This window comes from Dryobates pubescens, chromosome 3 (assembly GCF_014839835.1).
Source record: "Dryobates pubescens isolate bDryPub1 chromosome 3, bDryPub1.pri, whole genome shotgun sequence".
NCBI lineage: Eukaryota > Metazoa > Chordata > Aves > Piciformes > Picidae > Dryobates > Dryobates pubescens.
In genome coordinates this window covers 37872289-37890534 of record NC_071614.1, presented here as the reverse complement: position 1 = coordinate 37890534, position 18246 = coordinate 37872289, and the positions used below count along the sequence as shown (strand labels likewise).

The window sequence follows — 18246 nt, the reverse complement described above, 5'->3', positions numbered from 1 at the left end:
AGCATCCAGTTGGAGACCTGTAGCTAGTGGTGTTCCCCAGGGATCAGTGCTGGGTCCAGTCTTGTTCAACGTGTTCCTCAAAGACCTAGATGAAGAGATGGAGTGTACCCTCAGCAAATTTGCCGCTGATAAAAAACTGTGAGTAGTGGCTGACAGCCCAGGAGGCTGTGCAGCCATTCAGGGAGACCTGGACAGAGTGGACAGCTAGGTAAAAACGAACCTAATGAAGTTCAATAGGCATAAGGGTAGAGAGCTGCACCTGGGGAGGAATAGCACCATACACCAGTACAGGTTAGGAGTTGACCTGCTGGAGAATAGCTCCACAGAGAAGGACTTTGCAGTCCTGTCTAATAAGTTATCCATGGGACAGCAACGTGCCCTGGTGGCCAAGAAGGCAAATAGTTCACTTGGGTGTGTTAAGAGCAGTGGGTCCAGCAGTTCGAGGAAGGTTTTCCGCCCCTTCTACTAATCCCTACTCATCTAGAATATTGTGTACAGTTTTGGGCTCCATAGTCCAAGAAGAACAAGGAAATACTGGGTAGAGTTCAATGAAGGGTCGTGAGGATGATTAAGGGACTGGAGCATCTCTCTTAGAATGAAAGACTGAGACACCTGGAGCTGTTTAGTCTGGAGAAGAGGAATATGAGAAGGGACCTTATCAATGTGTACAAATACCTGAAACTCAGTCACAGGAAATTCCATCTCAAGAGGAGAAAAAACACCTTACTTTGCGGGTGATGGAGCACTCTTAACAGGCTATGCTGAGAGGTTGTGGAGTCTACTTCTTTACAGCTCTTCAAAACCCACCTGGACACACTCCTGTGTGACCTGCCCTAAGTGGTCCTGATGTGCAGGCTGGTTGGACTTGATGATCTCTGGAGGTCCCTTATGATCCCTAGCATTCTGTGATCCTATGATTCTATGAACAGCACAAATCCTCCAGTGAGTTGGAGGTCTCAGTACCTGCCCTAGACCCCTAGAGATCCAGGCAGCATCTAGACTTGCATATTCAAACAAATAATGCTTCAAGACAAAAAGTCTTTCTCATCTGTAAAATACTGAAGTCAGGTGGTTATTAGCAGGCCAATACCAAATGTTGTATCTTGTGTTACTTCTCCATGTATTGCAAATACAGTACTCAAAATAATGCACACACCAGTGTGATGCTAATGCAGAGTACTGGGGTTAACAGCTGTGCCTGCTTATGTCCCAGAGGATTTAATGACATAGTTACCACTGACTGAGATCAGAAAAGGAGGAAGCTTTTTGTAATACTGTGAAATATTGTTAAGGACTCTGCTGAGAATTTGTTGCAAACACTGCACTGGGAAACACTGAGCAGCCTGGCTGCTGGTGCCAGATAGTTTTAAAATCCTTGATTTCCCCTTAAACGATTGAAGGATCACAGGATGTCAGCAAACCTGCTGAGCAGACACTCTGTCCCCTCATCAATATCATTGATGCAGATGTTGAACAGGACAGGACCCAGCACTGATCCCTGGGGGACTCTGCTAGTTACAGCTCACCAACTGGACTTGGCACCGTTGGCCACCACTCTTTGGACTCTATTTTGTAACCAGTTCCTAATCCATCTCACTGTTCTATCCCACACTTCCTGAGCTTGCTCAGAAGGATGTTATGAAAGACAGTGTCAAAAGCCTTGCAAAGGTCAAAGTAGACTGCAACCACTGGTCTCCCTGCATGCAGTTATGGCATCATAGAAGGCTATCAGATTAGTCAAGCATGATTTCCCCTTGGTAAATCCATGATGACTACTCCTGATAACATTCTTCTCTTCCAAGTGCCTAGAGATGACCTCCAGAATGAGTCGCTCCATCATTTTTTCCAGGGATGGAGGTGAGGCTCCCTGGTCTGTAGTTTCCTGAAACCTTTTTCTTGCCCTTTTTGAAGACTGGAATGGCATTCACTTTCTTCCAGTCCTCAGGCACCTCTCCTGTTTGCCACAATTTTGCAAAAATGATGGGTAGTGGTAGAGCAACAACATCAGCTCTCTCAACGCTCTTGAGGTGCATCTCATCAGGGCCCAGGGACTTGTAAATATTCAGTTTGTGTAACTGATCCCTCACCCAGTCTTCACTGACTAGTAGTGAGTCTTCCCTTCTCCAGGCTTCTTCTCCTCCATCCAGGGTCTGGATTCATAGGAGAGTTCAGTCTTAGGAGTAAAGACTGAAGCAAAGAAAGCATTCAACAACTCAGCTGCTTCCTTGTTCATCAGTGGACCCACACCTTCCCTATCGTGCCTTTTCCTACTGATATATTTGAAGAAGCCCTTCTTGTTCTCTTTAACTTTCTTTGACAGTTTTAGTTCCAAGAGGGCTTTGGCCTTCCTTGTTGCCTTCCTATATGCCCTGGCAACTACTTGATAGTTCTCCCATGTGACAAGTCCCTTCTTCCATGAACTGTAAGTTTCTTCCGTGAGATTTCCTTCAGAAGCTCCTTGCATATCTCTGCAGGTATCCTGGCAAGTCTACTCAATTTTTTATTCAAGAGAACACAACTATCTTGGGCTCAGGAAGTAGCATTTAAAAATTGACCAACTTTCTTTGGCTCCTTTACCCTCCAGAGTCTTAGCCCATGGGATTCCTGCAAGTATGTCTCTGAAGAGTACAAAGTTAGCCCTGTGGAAGTTCAGGGTTGTAATCCTACTTATGGCCCTACTTCTATCCTGTCTAATATGAAATTCCACCATGTCATGATCACTGTTCAAAAAGGCTGTTCCCGACCTTAATGTCCCCAACCAGTCCTTCTGTGTTAATTAATACAAGGTCCAGCAGTGCACCTCTCATTTTTGGCTCCTCCAATACCTGCATCAAGAAGTTAACATCAACACACTGCAAGAGCCTTTTGGACTGGATGTGCCTAGCTGTGTGTTGTCTTTCCAGCAAATGTCAGGGTGATTGAAGTCACTCATGAATACCAAGGAGTGTGTTCTAGAGGCTACCTCCAGCTGATTGTAGAAGACCTCATCAACACCTTCTGCTTGATTTGGTGGTCTATAGTAGACACCCACAACAGTTTCACCTCCCTTTCACATCCCTTAATTCTTACCCACAAGCTTTCAATCTCTTCTACCTCCACTCCTGGATAGAACTCAACACATTCCAATTGTTTCCACACATAGAGAGCAACACCACCACCTTGCCTTGTAGGTCTATCTTTCCTGTACAGTACATAGCCATCCATGACAACACTCCAGTCGTTGGAGCTATCACACCATGTGTCAGTGATTCCAACTATATCATAGCCATGCAGCCTAACACAGATCTCCAGCTCCTCCTGCTTATTCTCTATGCTCCATGTATTGGTATATAAGCATTTCAGAGAGGGAGTTAATCCATTAGTTTTCACTCTTGATGTCCAACCACTCCTGATCACCTCCATGGCCACTAACCTACCAGTGCCCTGCATGTGCTGATGTTTTCTTCTTGTCTGTTACTGCCACGTGAGCCCCTGGCTCATCTCTGTGAAACTTAAGACTGTGTTGGTGTGCCCCCAGGATGCTGCATGGCAACAGGCTGAAGCCCCTTACTAGCCCCTGCATCCCTCCAACCCTGGTGTGTCATCCCACAGCCTATCTGTCCTGGTTTGAGGCCAGGCAGATCTCTCTTGCCCCAGGAAAGGGACAAAAGAATGACAGTCACACAAATGGATTGCAAAAGTGATGGAAAGTTTAAATGGAAAAGCAGCAAGTGTTTCACAGAAGCTACAAGCATAGTGACAAAAGAATCCCAAAGCATACCGAGTCCCCTATAGCACACCCAAAAGCCTCCCAACGCTTCCTTTCTCCCCACCTGAGGGTATACCCAAAACTTCCAGGGCTCTTTCTTCTCCCCTCACTGTTAGGCTAGTCTCAGACTGGCCAGGTCTGAGACTGCCCCCCTCATCCCTTCTCCTCCTGGCATTAGGCCTAAGAGGCCTTGAGATACTCTTCCACCATTACCCGATAGGGAGCATCTCCCACAGGAGCAGAGAGGGAAGAGGAAGAGAAAGACTTTGCATATGGATTTAACTGCCACACTATCACATGAAGGCCTGGTAATATCATTATCCCCTTTCTCTTTCACATCTACCTGATCATTCCCAGGTTCTCCTGTGACTCCTAACTCCTTAATAACTCTTGCATCTTCCCCAACACATGGTTCATTATTCCTTACCTCCCCTGAAGTAGCACTGGAGCTGGCACACCACAAGCATCCCAGGCTTGTTCCCAGTGAGCATAGTTTTTCCTCCTCCCCTCTCTGAATGTAGTTTAAAGCTCAATTGATGAGACCAGCCAACTCCTGCAATATAAACCTTCTCCTGTTTTGAGAGATGCACCCCATCTGCCACCAGCAGATCTGGCATTATGTGAGGTGACCCATGGTCAGAAAACCCAAAGTTCTGTTGGAGGCACCAGGTTTGAAACTAAGAATTGATCTGGTGAGTCCTCCTCAGTATTTCTGGGTTGGTCCCTGCAACTGGAAGGATAGAATGGAACACTACCTGTGCTCCCACTTCCTCGACCAGTTAACCCAAGGCCCTGATGTCTCTTTTGGTAGCCTTCAGCTTTCTTTATTCAAGGTCATCATTACCTATGTGGAAGATTAATAATGGTTAATAATATGTAGGCTGTACCAGGGTAGGAAACCTTCTTACCACATCATTAACCTGGGCTCCAGAGAGAAAGCAGACTTCCCATTGAAGTGGGTCAGGTCTGCATATTGGGCCTTCTGTTCCCATCAGAAGGGCGTCCCCTACAACAATGACTCTTTCTTTTTTTGATAGAAGATGTTTGCGTGCTAGGCTTGGGCTTCCTTAATCTTGAGACTACTTCCAAAACACATGATTCATCTTTCTCCTTGGCTTGCTGCACTTTCAGGACATCATACCTGTTCTGAAAGGGCACCTGGGGACCTAGGAGAATAACTGAAGCAACACTTCTGCCATGCTGGGCAGGAACTCTGTGCTCCCCTCTGTTGAGGGGGTGGGGAGAGGTGGGCAAGGCAGGAATTTATTTACTGCCTTGATCATGGGCTTGCCTCCAGTCCCTCCTTTCCCTTAGGTTACTTCCTTCAGTCTGGCAGGAGAAGACTACAGAGGGTACTTGACCTTCATTCCTATTTAATAGGTGTTCCTGACTCTTCTTCAGGGCAGTCAGAGCCTGGCTCCACCAGTAAGTCTCATCCTCATCTTTCCTAATGCTCCCAAGCTTCATCTTCCAACCTGGCTTTGAAGCTGTGCTGCACAGCTGAATAGAAATTCCACCTGCTCGCAGTATGCACAGCTGCCCACTAGCTAGCAAGGAGAGACTGTGACATTCACTACAGTCAACAACCTGTATCATTGCATCCTCTTGTGGGAGCTCTGTCTGAGTTCCCACCTCCATTTTGGATGGCATCAGGAGCATGATATTCTTCTGCCGAGTAGAGACTATTTTGACTGAGATGGTGAAAAGTAATTGTTTTGGGTTTTTTTTAATCCTGCCTGACTGCTGTCTGTGTTTTACTCAGGCTACCACTGAGGCTTCTGCACCCTGTCCCCTGACCCAGCAGGCACTGCTTGCTGTGTTCCAGTGAGAGCTCTCTCGCCAAATGGCAGTCTCGTGGGTTTTCCTGCTTTCTCTGCATTTAAATTGCCCACGGTTGCCCTTATCTCCGTCACCCTCCTGAGCAGGCACACAAGAGGATGACCCTGCCACTCCTCCCTGTCTGTTCAGGTCCACCTGCCCTGAGGAAGCCCCAAAAATAAACCAAACTAAAGCACCGCTCATCTGGAGTCCACTGGAGCTGGTCCCAGAGTCACTGTCTGGCCAAACTGTGGAGCAGCACCTTTAATCTGCCTACCTAACACTCAGGATTTTTCCCAGTGAACTTCAGGCAGAAGTGCAGCAACTATTCTGCTTCTTGTATGTCTTTTTTATGCCAAAACAAAAAAAAAAAAGGGGGGGGGGAGGGGCAAATTTCAGCAGTCCTAAAGCAGATAGAAATTTTCTTGTCTCACAGGAATAGAAAGTGCTGATCCTAAATCTGGATTTTCACTGCACAATCATGGAATCATAGAATGGTAGGGATTGCTAGGGACCTCTATAGATCATCTAGTCCAAGCCTTCTGCCAGAGCAGGTTCACCTAAATCAGGTTGTACAGAATAGTGTCCAGGCAGGTTTTAAGTGACTCCAGAGGTGGAGACTTCACCACCTATCTGGGATGTCTGTTTCAGTGCTCTACCACCCTCAGGTTAGAGAAGTTCCTTCTCATCCCAGTATCAGAAGCCATCTCTTCCAAGTACATATCCATCTCCTTGTCACTGCAGTTACTTTTTTATGTCTGCCAGACATAAAAAACATCCATTCTATGAAGGATGTAGCAAAGCATGATGGTTATGGAGCCTTCCTCCCCGCCTCTGGCATGGCTCAGTAATGCCATTTGCACGCCGAGTGCCCTTTGTACCACTGATCTGGCATCTGAGCCAGGAGCCAAGGTTTTGAAAAGCATTCCTGTATGTGCAGCAGGGCTGAATGGCATTTCTGGCATCTATTATGAGAAATTACATAATTCAAGATGTCAGCTGCATTAGCTGCCTTTTTAGCTTGTTTATCAGGATGGAGGGAGCTAATGCACAGAAATAAATTGAGGCTTGCACTCTCCACACAAGTAAACCTGTAAAAAAGTCTGAATATTGATAGTTTTGGTGGTATAAAAACATGCATTAGTGGCAAAATGTATGCAGGAGGGTTTCCTAAGGATAAGCCTAGTTTTCTGTCACCATCCTGAATAGGATGCAATCAAAATTAGAACAGCCTTCGCTTAACTTTCAACAGACTTGTGTGCAAGTTTTTTCCCTGAGTTTTGTCAGGCATCTTTGCAAGGAGTTCTGTTAAAATTCTGTCTCTACTTTAACAAAAGTAAGCTCCTGTTCTGTTGGTTTGTGTTGCTCAAAGATTCATCAAATTGAACATGAACTATTCATAAACTATAAAAAAGCATATTTGTATCTGAATAAATCTGAATTTTATTTAATAACATCTAAATAGGTAAATGTAAAAGAAGCATTAAAATTTTGAAATCATTTCTTTGAAGTTTCTCTTGGAAGTAAGTGTATTTTTGTCCAAGTAGGAATAAAAGAGAAGTGCAGGCTCTGACACGGCTGGTTTATGCAGATGGCAGAAGCAGGGCATATACCCAACCACTGCCATCTGATCACCACCTCTGTCAACGTGCTAGCGCAGCCAGCGTGATTCCCAGCCAGCTTTCAGCCTAGGCCACCTGGCTGTCTTCTAGATTGTGCCCAGGCATGTTTCAGGGACTAATCCTCTTGGAAACAGCCACCTCTTCTATGGGATACAAAATTTTAACAATACAGGTCAGTTGTCCTAAGTGTTGCTACTGGACTTAGCTTATTTGTGAGTATAGTTAGAGCATACGTGACAGATTATGCCGGATTTTTCAAAAATTAAATGTGCCTAAATATCTAGATTACTCATGGAAGAGAAATGTGTTTCAGTTCCTTCTTTGCAAATGCTTTTCCAAAAGACTCAATAGTATGTTGCACTACTTAGTCCTATAACATCAAGTCAAAGGCAAGTGTAATTTATTATTACTATGAAATTACATTTGAGTGAAATATAATGCAATAAGGCTTGCTGTGGTGGAGACAGGACCCATACTCCAATCTGCTTCCTTTCCAACTTTTTCCATTCTTGAAACTCTGCCAGCAATCCCATTTATTGTGGGAATTATCTTGGCTCCCAGGACTCCCAGATGGAAAAAAAATAACTATTTTTTCAAACTCTTATTTTATTTTATTTTATTATTTTTTTAATTTACAAAATCTTTTGGATGTCAGGTTTGGTATTCTATGGACAAATATAGCTCTAGAAGTGAAATGCAAGCCCTTTCAGTTCAGTCCATTTTTTTTCTGCTGCACTGTGATGCTACTGGGGATGGAGATAAACTGTGGTGGAAGGCAGGTTGTGGGAGGTAGCTTGCAGAAGGCAGGTAGCATGCTGCTAGGCATTTGCATTTACGGTGAATGGCAAAACAGCTGAACTGGAACGTGAAACAAGGGGAATGTCTGTCCTAAATAAATTTGGTGTGATCCTGGAAGAGACACTGACCCACATGGTTTGTAGGGTTATCCTTCTAACCTAGTAAATGTCATTTCTATGTCTTTGTGACCAAAAGAAGCACAGATGAGAGATGGAAGCATCAGAGGCACTGAGATCCAGAAAGGAAAGCTAAAAAGAAAATGAGAATTTGGGACTATGTGATGGAAAAATAATTCTGTGACTGAAGATAATATTCAAGTTATTTGATAGTCTCATTTTCAGGAGAGGAGTATTTAATATACCAATTATGCAAATGAACTGTAGCAGTGTTGAAATAGCAAATTCCATTTTTGGTATCTCCTTTTTGAAGTGGTGAAAAAAAAAAAAAGAAAACTCTTTACCCATTTAGACAAAGGGAATAACAGTACTGTTTAGCCCAAAGTTAACACACTCTGTTTGAAGATCATACTGGTGTCACTCACACAAATGAATAGTCATGCTGTGCTGACGTTTTCCATTATGCTCTGAAGTGACTCATGGGAAACTAGGTACTGAAAAAAATGAAGATGAAATAGGTTAAGCTACAATAAAATAAACTCAATGACAGAAATTTGTACTTCTGTTTTGTGAACATCTAATGGCTGACTTTATTGTGATGTCTGGTAGTCCAGATACCTTAAACTGATGAGTGAGCTGACAGAAAGGCATGTGAGCATATAGTGAGCATAAAAATGTAGTGTTTCAATGAGAAATGAAATCTGCCATAGCAAAAATTATTTGGTGGACATACCCCCGTGGAGCATCAGTAGTACTTTGATTTGTCTTGTCTGTATTCTCCATCTAAGTCTCTGCCAGATTTTGGGCCCTGTATGGAAGTGAGTGCCTCAAACTCACACAGGGTGACAGAGAATGCAGCTGTGTCTCCCTCAGGTGCTTAACCCCTGTGCACTGGATGTTATTAAAGCCCATAGCACACTTGGAGAGCACAATGCCTGTCTGATTTCAGCCACACTTCTTCACAGTCTGGTATCATGATGCAGAAACCACTTTATACAGTGTTATAGAAGCCATAGGTAAGCGTACACATGTGGAAGAGTGGGTGTGCTGCAGAAACTTCACACATTGAGAGTTCGAGCACAGCTTCCTTGCTGCAGAAATTAATGCCCTCTTTCAATGCTATCTATTGCTGCACACCACTGATGCAAGCCTCTCTTAGTTTTTAAGAGTAAACTTCAATTTACCATTACTATTCTCCTGCATTTTAAATTAGGAATGGTTTTGAAGCCATTTCTGAGAAATAATTTAAATTGAAGAGATGGAAAAAAATCACTAGAAAAGTAACCCTCATCTTTTATATGCTTTTTTATTTATCTTTGGGTTTTTGCCTCAGTCTTCTGACTCTAAAAAGTCTCATTACACACTTCATTAGTAGCTTTCTGAGGCCCCATAGTGTAGTAGCATCTACTCAGAGTCTCTGAGGGGTGAAATTGGAGATTTACCGAGGAGAGTTTGAGGGCTAATTACAAAGCCTTATCAACTAATAATGCAATCAGTGAGCCACTGGCATAGTGATAGTGTTCTCTGCTGCAGTCAATAAGGTCTGGGTTAGATTAATCCACGGGGTTAAGAAGGAATGCTGATGAAAGGGCAGTAGTCATCTGACTACCTAGGAGGTATCTTTTATGAGGTCAGAAGATGGTCCCCATCCTTTCTTGATGTATAGAATAATAGGAAACCCTCTTAAGCAGTGTTAGGCACCTTGTTCTCTTAGAATTTGCATAGTGTGAAACTCAGGGACTCATTGAGCCCAAATCTCCTGCCTCATTGTAGTGAACATCAGCTTTTGTTCTAGGGTTGAAATGTATTACTGTGGATTAGGGACGGAAAAGGGATCCTCAGGCACGAAACAAAGTGCAGAGCCTTCCCAGGAATGAAAGATGCAATTATGAAATAGATGTGGTGAAAATGTAGGAAGATTTAGACCAGTCTCTCAAGCACAGATAATGATATCCAAAGGAAATATGTTTCTGGTTCTTATTCATTCCTGTATTCAACAGATATGTTTTATTTTTCATTCTAAAGGATCAAGAGCTGGTTTTTTTGGTTTTTTTTTGTTTTGGTTTGGGTTTTTTTAGTAAAGTCTAAATGAGATTTTACAATATGTGTGTAGAGACTCTTTTTCAGGCAAGGTTTTGAAAATTAAGATGATAAAAAGCAGAAATCATTTCACTTCTTCAAATTCAACTATTTTTTTGCCCATAACTTATGTAGTCTCATTATTGTCTTTAACTTCAGCCTCAAAAGGCCTTTTATGTTTAATACCTATTGGCTTTAATGGACTTCCATGTATGTTCTTTACATTAAGCTCATGATCATGCTTACAGAGTCCTGATGGTCTGCAATCTCTATTGATTCTGCCTTAGCATGATTTTTTTACATATGTACATGTATATGTACCAAAGGCAAATAAATTAAAAAAAAAAAGGGGGGGGGGGGGGGGGGGGGGGGGGAAATGTGAGATAGCTTCCTGAAGAAAATATTTCAATTCCACAAGAGGATTTAGGGACATGCATCCAGTATTTGATTTCTGCTTAGATCCTCAGATTCATTTGCTGAACTGCTGCACCATGCATAGAATGCCTCTAAGTTTTCATTGTAACCTCTGCCTGAGTGTTGTTTCTGACCAGTTCACTGCCTTCTCTCCAGGCCAAGCTCAAAACAGCATATTGGAACAAGACATTTAGGATTAGCGATATGTGCACATCTGTCACTTCTTACAAACAATAGCTCCGAGTTTAGATTTCCCACATCAAACACCTTTTATTACATGCACATTCTGCATGATTTGGAGTACAGGCTGGCTTGAGCCTACATCCTCTGTATGTTGACAAGGAAAGGGCAAACCACCAAACTGTTTAACCACTCTGATTTTCTTTCATTCTCTTCTGGTTCATTTTGTACAAAATTCTTGAAAACTTACTGACAAGAAAGGGTCTCTCCTACTGGTGATTAGTAGGCATTTCATAAGGATGGAAACAGCAGTCTCCACCTCTTTCCTAACATATTCCTATAATAAATCAAATGTTCAGTATCTTTGAGGCACCTTTTTAAAAAAAGGCTGTGGGCCAATGATGAAAAATATAAGAATCTTAAAATTTTAATTTGGCCCAAATTCTCATATCTGTCACTGATCAAAGAGAAGCTCCAGTCTGGCAAAGATGAGAAAAGAAACTCTTCGCTACAGATAAATTTGCCAGATTTATGTATACTTTCATTTTTTTCAAAGAAGCAGACTAACTGTGGCACTCTGAAGGGAGAATCAGCCTTAATGTCTATGCTCTGAGCTCTCCAGTGCACTGCATGCAGGCACATCTGTGCCCCTTTGCAGAGCTCTATTGACTTCAGCAGGGATTCGTGGAGACACAGTATGACTCGCAGCTGCTGCACAATGGCACTGCTAGCTACACTTAATCATTAGATTCTGGTCGATGAGTTATTTCATGTGCCTACAAAGACATGGTTAAGATAGATCCAGGTAGCAAAATTAATATCCATTGAAATGTAAATCTCTCTATAAAATAGGTTTTGATAACTTACGCTACCGTGCTAATCCTAATGCACCTCCCTTTTAGATGCCCAAGATGAATTCTTTTATAGATTCCATCTTTTTGTCCCAGAATGATACCTCTGAATTGCATATACTGATTTAAACAGAAGAGATTGTACTTTCTGTAATGTTCCCATTCATTCTCAAATTTTTGGACAAATGCAGGCATGATAACGAAAATTAAAAGGTATGATTTTAGAATATTACGATTCCAAGAATTAATTTGATGGGAAATGGTCTTTGTCTCTGATGTTCCCTTAATAAACCTGATAGATGCATTCACAGTCAGAAGGTGACTTTCTTGCTACAACTTTTAGAGGCCTAGGAATATTTTAGTTCACTCTTGGTTACTTCCAGACCCAAGGTACAATGGTAGCTGAACACATGACAGAGAATAGCTACTCTGGGGAGCAATCACCATTTGGAGTGAGTAGATCAAGGAATGGCCTTGGCAAGTGTATGACATTTGCTGCATCGCTGGCATCATGTTTGTACTTTTAGCAAAGGTATTAGGTTTGTGAGAAAGCATATATCAATCACTTATTAGAAAATAAAATACAGACAGGAAACAAAATTAAAAGCAGTGTGACAGATCCCTTTCCAGGACTCATACACCCCATGTTTCCACTGGGGCTGTGTCTTGACTGTCAAGGACTGCTGCTCAGAATTTGCATTTGTATGGGAAAGTTAGGGGATTTTTTTGTTTCGACCCTAAATTAGCTATAAGCTGTAAAACCATGGCATCCTCTGTGTCATTAAATGTATGCTAATAGTGAAAACCTGTCTGTTTATAGTTATGTATACCTTTTCACCAAATAACAAAAAGATTTGGCTTCAACAAAACGTACAGTGGTTGCTTAGGTCACTGTGCAGTACTGCTTGTTGTAGCTCTAGCTTACAGTAATACTTGTCACATAGCAGTGACTTCAGGAAACATGCCACAGACCATCCTGGATGCTTATCAGCATCTGAACTCAGTGATGACAAAGTAGGGGCTGAGTACTGCACAAAGTGAGTGGTGCAAGGTGCTGCGGTTCAGACCCTAATGGGGAGTGACTCAGGTTCCCAAGTACTATATGCTGAAGTTGCTGGGCTGTTCAGACACTATCCATGGTCATTATATAAAGCAGTGAAATGCAGGAAATGGGGGAAAACAAACAAAACCCTGCTAAAGTCAGCTGTTTAGTTTATATTAAGTAAGCATCTTTCTCCTTTCAACAGTACACAGTTAATAGAGGAGGAAATAGATGGCTAAATAATAGATGGCTAAAGATGAGGAAATAAGCTTCCTTCCCTGATCATTAGTTAATTCTTGATTGCAGCTATTGGATTATCTTAACGTAATTGTTCCTTTCATTAAAACCTGTTCTAAATTGCTTTTCTAGTCTCACAAGTCTTCTGTTGCAATGGTGTAAGTGGGGAAAAAATAAGGAGATGCAGATATACATCTTCCATCTGCTGAAATTTCTTGGCAAACGTTATCTAATGCTTCTTGATTACAGTATAAGTAAATTAAAACTTCTTTTGACATATTTATTGTACCAAATCCTGATAAGGACAGCTACAAGACATGGCAAGACACAGAAGGAAATTTGTTTAGAGTTAAAAAATTAGTTTGTTTGGGGTGGGGTTTGTTTTGTTCATCTTGTTACTTGTAGGGCTAAAGTAACAGGTATTTTCCAGCAGCTAATTTTCCCTGTTCTATTCCTAAACTGAATTTATGGGCAAGAACCATTAGTTTGTACAAGAATAAGAGTTTGTGCTTTTGTGAAAGTCAGTGTCCCCAGTGAGCGAGTAAGACTAGACAGCTGTAACATGGATGAGCCAGTCACTGCTGACAGATAGAAGTATTAAGGGTGTTTTGAAATCTGCAGAGGACGGGAGTAGTATAAGTGGCCCATTTCTGGCTTCTGTAACTGTGTTTTATGAAGGTCTTGAGCAGGACAGCTCTGAGCTGGGAAATAAGAGGATTCTAGGGAGCAATAAGGATTAGGAGCTGAGTTGGTAAAAAATGAAGGAGAGCTGGTTTTGGGATGTTTTGGTAAATGTAAATTCGGGGAGGGGAGGTGGGGAGAATGGGCTGAGTTGTAAGATCATCTACTACAGATCACTAAGTGATCAAAGTGACAGAGCTGTGGTATCTCAGAAATGAAGGTCAAAAATTTTGTTCCTTGACTTACAGAGCAGATGTCATTTAAGAAGCCAGTATTTAATAATTTCACATATGGTGTGTGTTCCATAGTGTTGTTGACAAGCATGAAAGTTCCTTGAGCAGCAGATAATAGCATCTGAGAGCAATCTCCCCATGGAACCTTGGGATCCATGGCATACATTTTTTTTTCTGGATCACATTTATAGAAAGATCATAATGTTTACCATGCATTGACACAATTATCCTAGAAGACACCTTTGAGTACATACCTTAGAAATGAAAATTAATAATTTGTTTTTATCAGGAATATTTTGAAGTGTTAATCAAACAGATGTGAAATTGCCTTTACAGCCTAATATGTATAACGTCATTTATTTTGCTACAGTCTTGTGAATCAATTTCTCTCCTATGGTAAACGCAAAATTATTTAACTATCAGGTCATGTCCAAACTCATCCATCAAAACTCAGCTGATTAGCAGTACCAGGGAATACTGGGCTTCTTTCCTATGAAATTATTGCTGTAGGAATTGTTGATTGTATTTAATGATAGCAATACTTCACAAGGAACTGGTATGTGCATAATGAAATAGTAGGTTGCTGAGCATTACTTAGCAAAGGAGACAGTTATTAAGAGCCAGTTTACATTAATTTGTTTTGAAGTAATTTATAAAACAATCATTAATTTATTATTTAATTCTATTGTCTCTATCATTTCTTAATATGACCCATGTTTTAACAAAGAAACCTCAAAAAACTTCTTTACAAACTGTTTCTGAACCCAGAATCCCAGTTTTGCCACCTTGTGACAGAAAATCCACAAGGCACTCATCTAACTGTCTTGAAAAATACTAAATTAACAATACTGGACAGATTTAGTAAAGCATATGCAAAGAATCAGAGTGACACGAAGCAGGTGACAGTCATCAGCCTGCTTCCTACAGAAAAGAGCAGATTTCATTACATCCAGGAACTAAATATAGATAGGGAGGCTCTATACCACTTCTCTTAATCTATTTGTCTTCATTCTTGTGGGAACAAAAAATGCACTGCTACATGATTTCATGAGATGATTTCATCATCTAAACCCAAATTAGACCCACTATCATTTTGACTGTAATGACTTAATTAACCTCTGATCACATGCCTACATCAATCACATACATTTTCATTTTGGTTTGAGCAGTTACCCCATAGTATCTACATAGTTTACCTCTGTGATGAAGCTAAAGGATGTTCCATAGAAGGTATTCAATAAAGGATGCACTAAGGAATCAAAACTGTGTCTCTGTTCATCCTGCAATGGCCAAGTCAGGGAGAACACACAGAAGTGCTTGAAGACAGACCTGGCAAGTGTGAAAGTCAAGGTCTATCATGCCCGTCTGCTCTTGCAGCTGGTGATGTGAGGGGACTTTGGGTCATCACATGTTTGACATCTAAGGACATAGCCACACAGGGAGATGGATCTCAACACTATTTGGGGTTTGACCTAAGCAATCTTTAAGGTCCCTTCTGAGTCAAACTATTATGTGATTCTATTTGCTTCTCTAGTTGGAGACATTAAAAAAAGATCTGAGATTCTTCTCTGAGTGCTCCTCAGAGATTTCAGGCAGCCCAAACTCAGGTCAAGCCCATTTAAGTGAGGAAGGCTTAGTCTTTCCTCAAGCCCCAGACTATGTCTGTGCTCAATGTTTAATAAATATGATCTAAGAAACAAGGTCCTGGTTTATGCCTCAGTTTGCACCAGGAGGTGAACCTGTGGCTTCCTCATTCACTGAGTGGTCTGATCCTTCCACAAAGGAAGATTCTCCCTTTACAGGGAAATTCCTGACAGCTTGGACATGTGTCACTGCCACTGCTGGACTGAGTAACTGCCAGCTCAGCTTGAAATAACTGTATTGCCAATACTGAGAGACTTTCAACTGGCACAAATCTATCATTCCCAGAAACTGTGTTTTTATGAAAGCTAACTTTAAGGAATAATTATAAAAACTACCTATTTACCACATGAAATACAACATTTTCTGAATCATTAAGTAGTTTATGCACTGATATCTAGGGGTGAGTCTTACATGACTTTTTAAATCTGATTTTGGTAAACCTTGTTTGTAATTTTCATTTAATTATTTATTTTTTCCTAGAAGCAAAATATTGTCCTTAGAGTTTTTATTTGTCTTGGAATGATAGATAACCTATATATTTAATATAAAACATGAAGACTAACATTTTCTTGTAGTGAATTTGTACTGAAAGGGGCTTATTGCGATATTAAAGTCCCAGACCTCCAAAGTCGGAGATGTGTTGCAAGAAAAGCATTTATAAAGCTTCAAGAAGTTTCTCCAAGTTCTTTATTAATCTATTTCTTTTAGCTGAGCATGAGATATTTTGATCTTTTGTAAAAAGCTATCAATCCTTTGAAGATAAAAGGTCCCTTGATGCAAAACACCCTGAAGAAAATCAGATGATAAGTAATAGATTTTATCTATGAAGGAAGATTTTTAGTTACTTTGGTTTGTGCTTTAGCTCTGGTTCTTGTTCCTTTTGACCCAGACATCCTCTTTTACTAAGGTTCAGCATTAATAGCCAGGAGGAATTATGATGTCTGAATGCAGCAAAGACTGCACATTTCATATCATCTAGGTAGTAGAATTGCAGATTCTCTGTTTGTGCTAACGTGTATGACTGCAGCAGAGCTATGACGCTTTATATAGAGAGAGGGATTTGGACCCTGAGGAATTAATTTGTGAATCTCGTAGAAATGACTGTCTTAAGTGTCCTAACTGACTCCATCTTTAATTTTACACTCTTTCCCTTTTTTCTTCCTCTTTTCTTTGTAGTCAGAGCTACCTTCAAACTGCAAGTGACGTGCCTGGGGGTCACAACCTGGATCCCTCTGCAAACTACAATTCCCCAAAATTTCGCTCAAGGAATCAGAGCTATATGAGAGCAGTGAGCACACTCAGTCAGGCCAGCTGTGTTAGTCAGGTGGGAAATGCTTGTTATTGCTTTTCTTATGGGTTAATCACGGATGCAAGAGTTCTTACTAGTGGATAATTTTAGTTTTTGTTTATTTTTAAAGTAAAATCAAACTGAAGATGCAAATTGTCAAAGTAATTTTCAGTTCTGAGGGATGTCACTTTTTTTCTTTTTTAAGAAACATCACTGAACACTGGAAGCAAAGAGAAACTGTCATACATAATATTTTCCATTTAGTTCTCATGAAAAATATGAATGCTGGCACTTTCATTTTCAGTCTGTGTTAAATATCTACATGTTAAGAAGGTTCAGACTGAGCATAAGGGGTACGCTCCTACACTACTTCTCCTCTGAAGATTCCTATTTTGATTGTGGTTAACGTGGGTTGCCAGATTAAGATATAGATTGAAATACTTATGCTCCAAAAGAGCATTGTTTCATCTCTAAACTCAATACCTCACTCTTCTTGGGTGAAACAATAAGTTCCAATAACCATTTTGTGTAAGAGGACTTCTGTAAAGAGACATTTTCTTCCATCCTGCTGGTCCTACTTTGGTTAGTTAGTACTAATTCATGCTGAAGTGAGAGCAGAATCAGGCCTGAAGTGCAAGCAGCCTCATGAAGTATGTGCATGTTCTGTTTATCAATGGACATTATGTAACATTTCCAATGTTTCTGACGTTCATTGATCCTGACATTTCTTTCCTGTGCTGCTTCATGATCGGCAGGCCCTGCTCTCTTATCAGATGTGTTACTGTATTTTCCTTTGACCATTAAGTGAGGCACTGTAGGGTAGAGAAGCTTATTATACACAATAGTTATGTTTTTAAAAAATCGTTTAAAGGCGTTTTAATATTAATTCACATTCAATTTGTATTGCATGGCTATTCAGGTCGGGATTCAACTCGTCTAACCTGAGGCTTTTAACTGAGGCAACAACTAAAGCGTCCTCTGTCATTAATGGAGTGAAAGAGTTTCTTCCAGGACAGTGCACATCCCAAGAGGGCTGAGAGGCCTCTGGAAATGCCTGTCAGTCTCCACTGACTGTGGGGACTTCGGAGGGCCTAGTCATCTGACTAATGCCCTTCAGTCAAATTCTTTAATTTATGTGGGATAAATCTAAGTATAATCTTATACAGCACATATCAGACTTAGAAATTAGTCAATCATTTCCCAAACTTTTTATTGTTTTTCAAAGCTCCCTTGTAAGACTTCTCCCCATTACTCTCATGCCTTGATTTTCATTACCCTGATTTAATAACTTCCTATTTTTATTACACTCTGGTTTTGGGAAAGTTTCACCAGACTTACATTCAGCATTCTAAACAAGTGCTGTTGGCGGTCACTTAACAATGTTATAACAAAGAACTATTTCAACATCTCCTGCCTCTTTGACCATGTCTGTGTATGGAGATGTTCGCTGGGCTGTCCATAATGATTAATTGGCTTCAACTCTGGTTAAAATTTT

At 41.0% G+C, this 18246-nt stretch overlaps 1 protein-coding gene across 11 annotated transcripts in view; it reads left to right on the top strand.

The window, feature by feature from the left end:
* The window catches only part of DLGAP2 (DLG associated protein 2), a 463517-nt gene that overhangs the window by 399574 nt on the left and 45697 nt on the right, over nucleotides 1–18246 (top strand). For all 11 annotated transcript variants that reach the window (XM_054179979.1, XM_054179984.1, XM_054179977.1 and 8 more), the window contains one exon: nucleotides 16640–16787. In XM_054179979.1, coding sequence (XP_054035954.1) covers nucleotides 16640–16787 — 148 coding nt within the window. The remainder of the gene's footprint in view (nucleotides 1–16639; nucleotides 16788–18246) is intronic.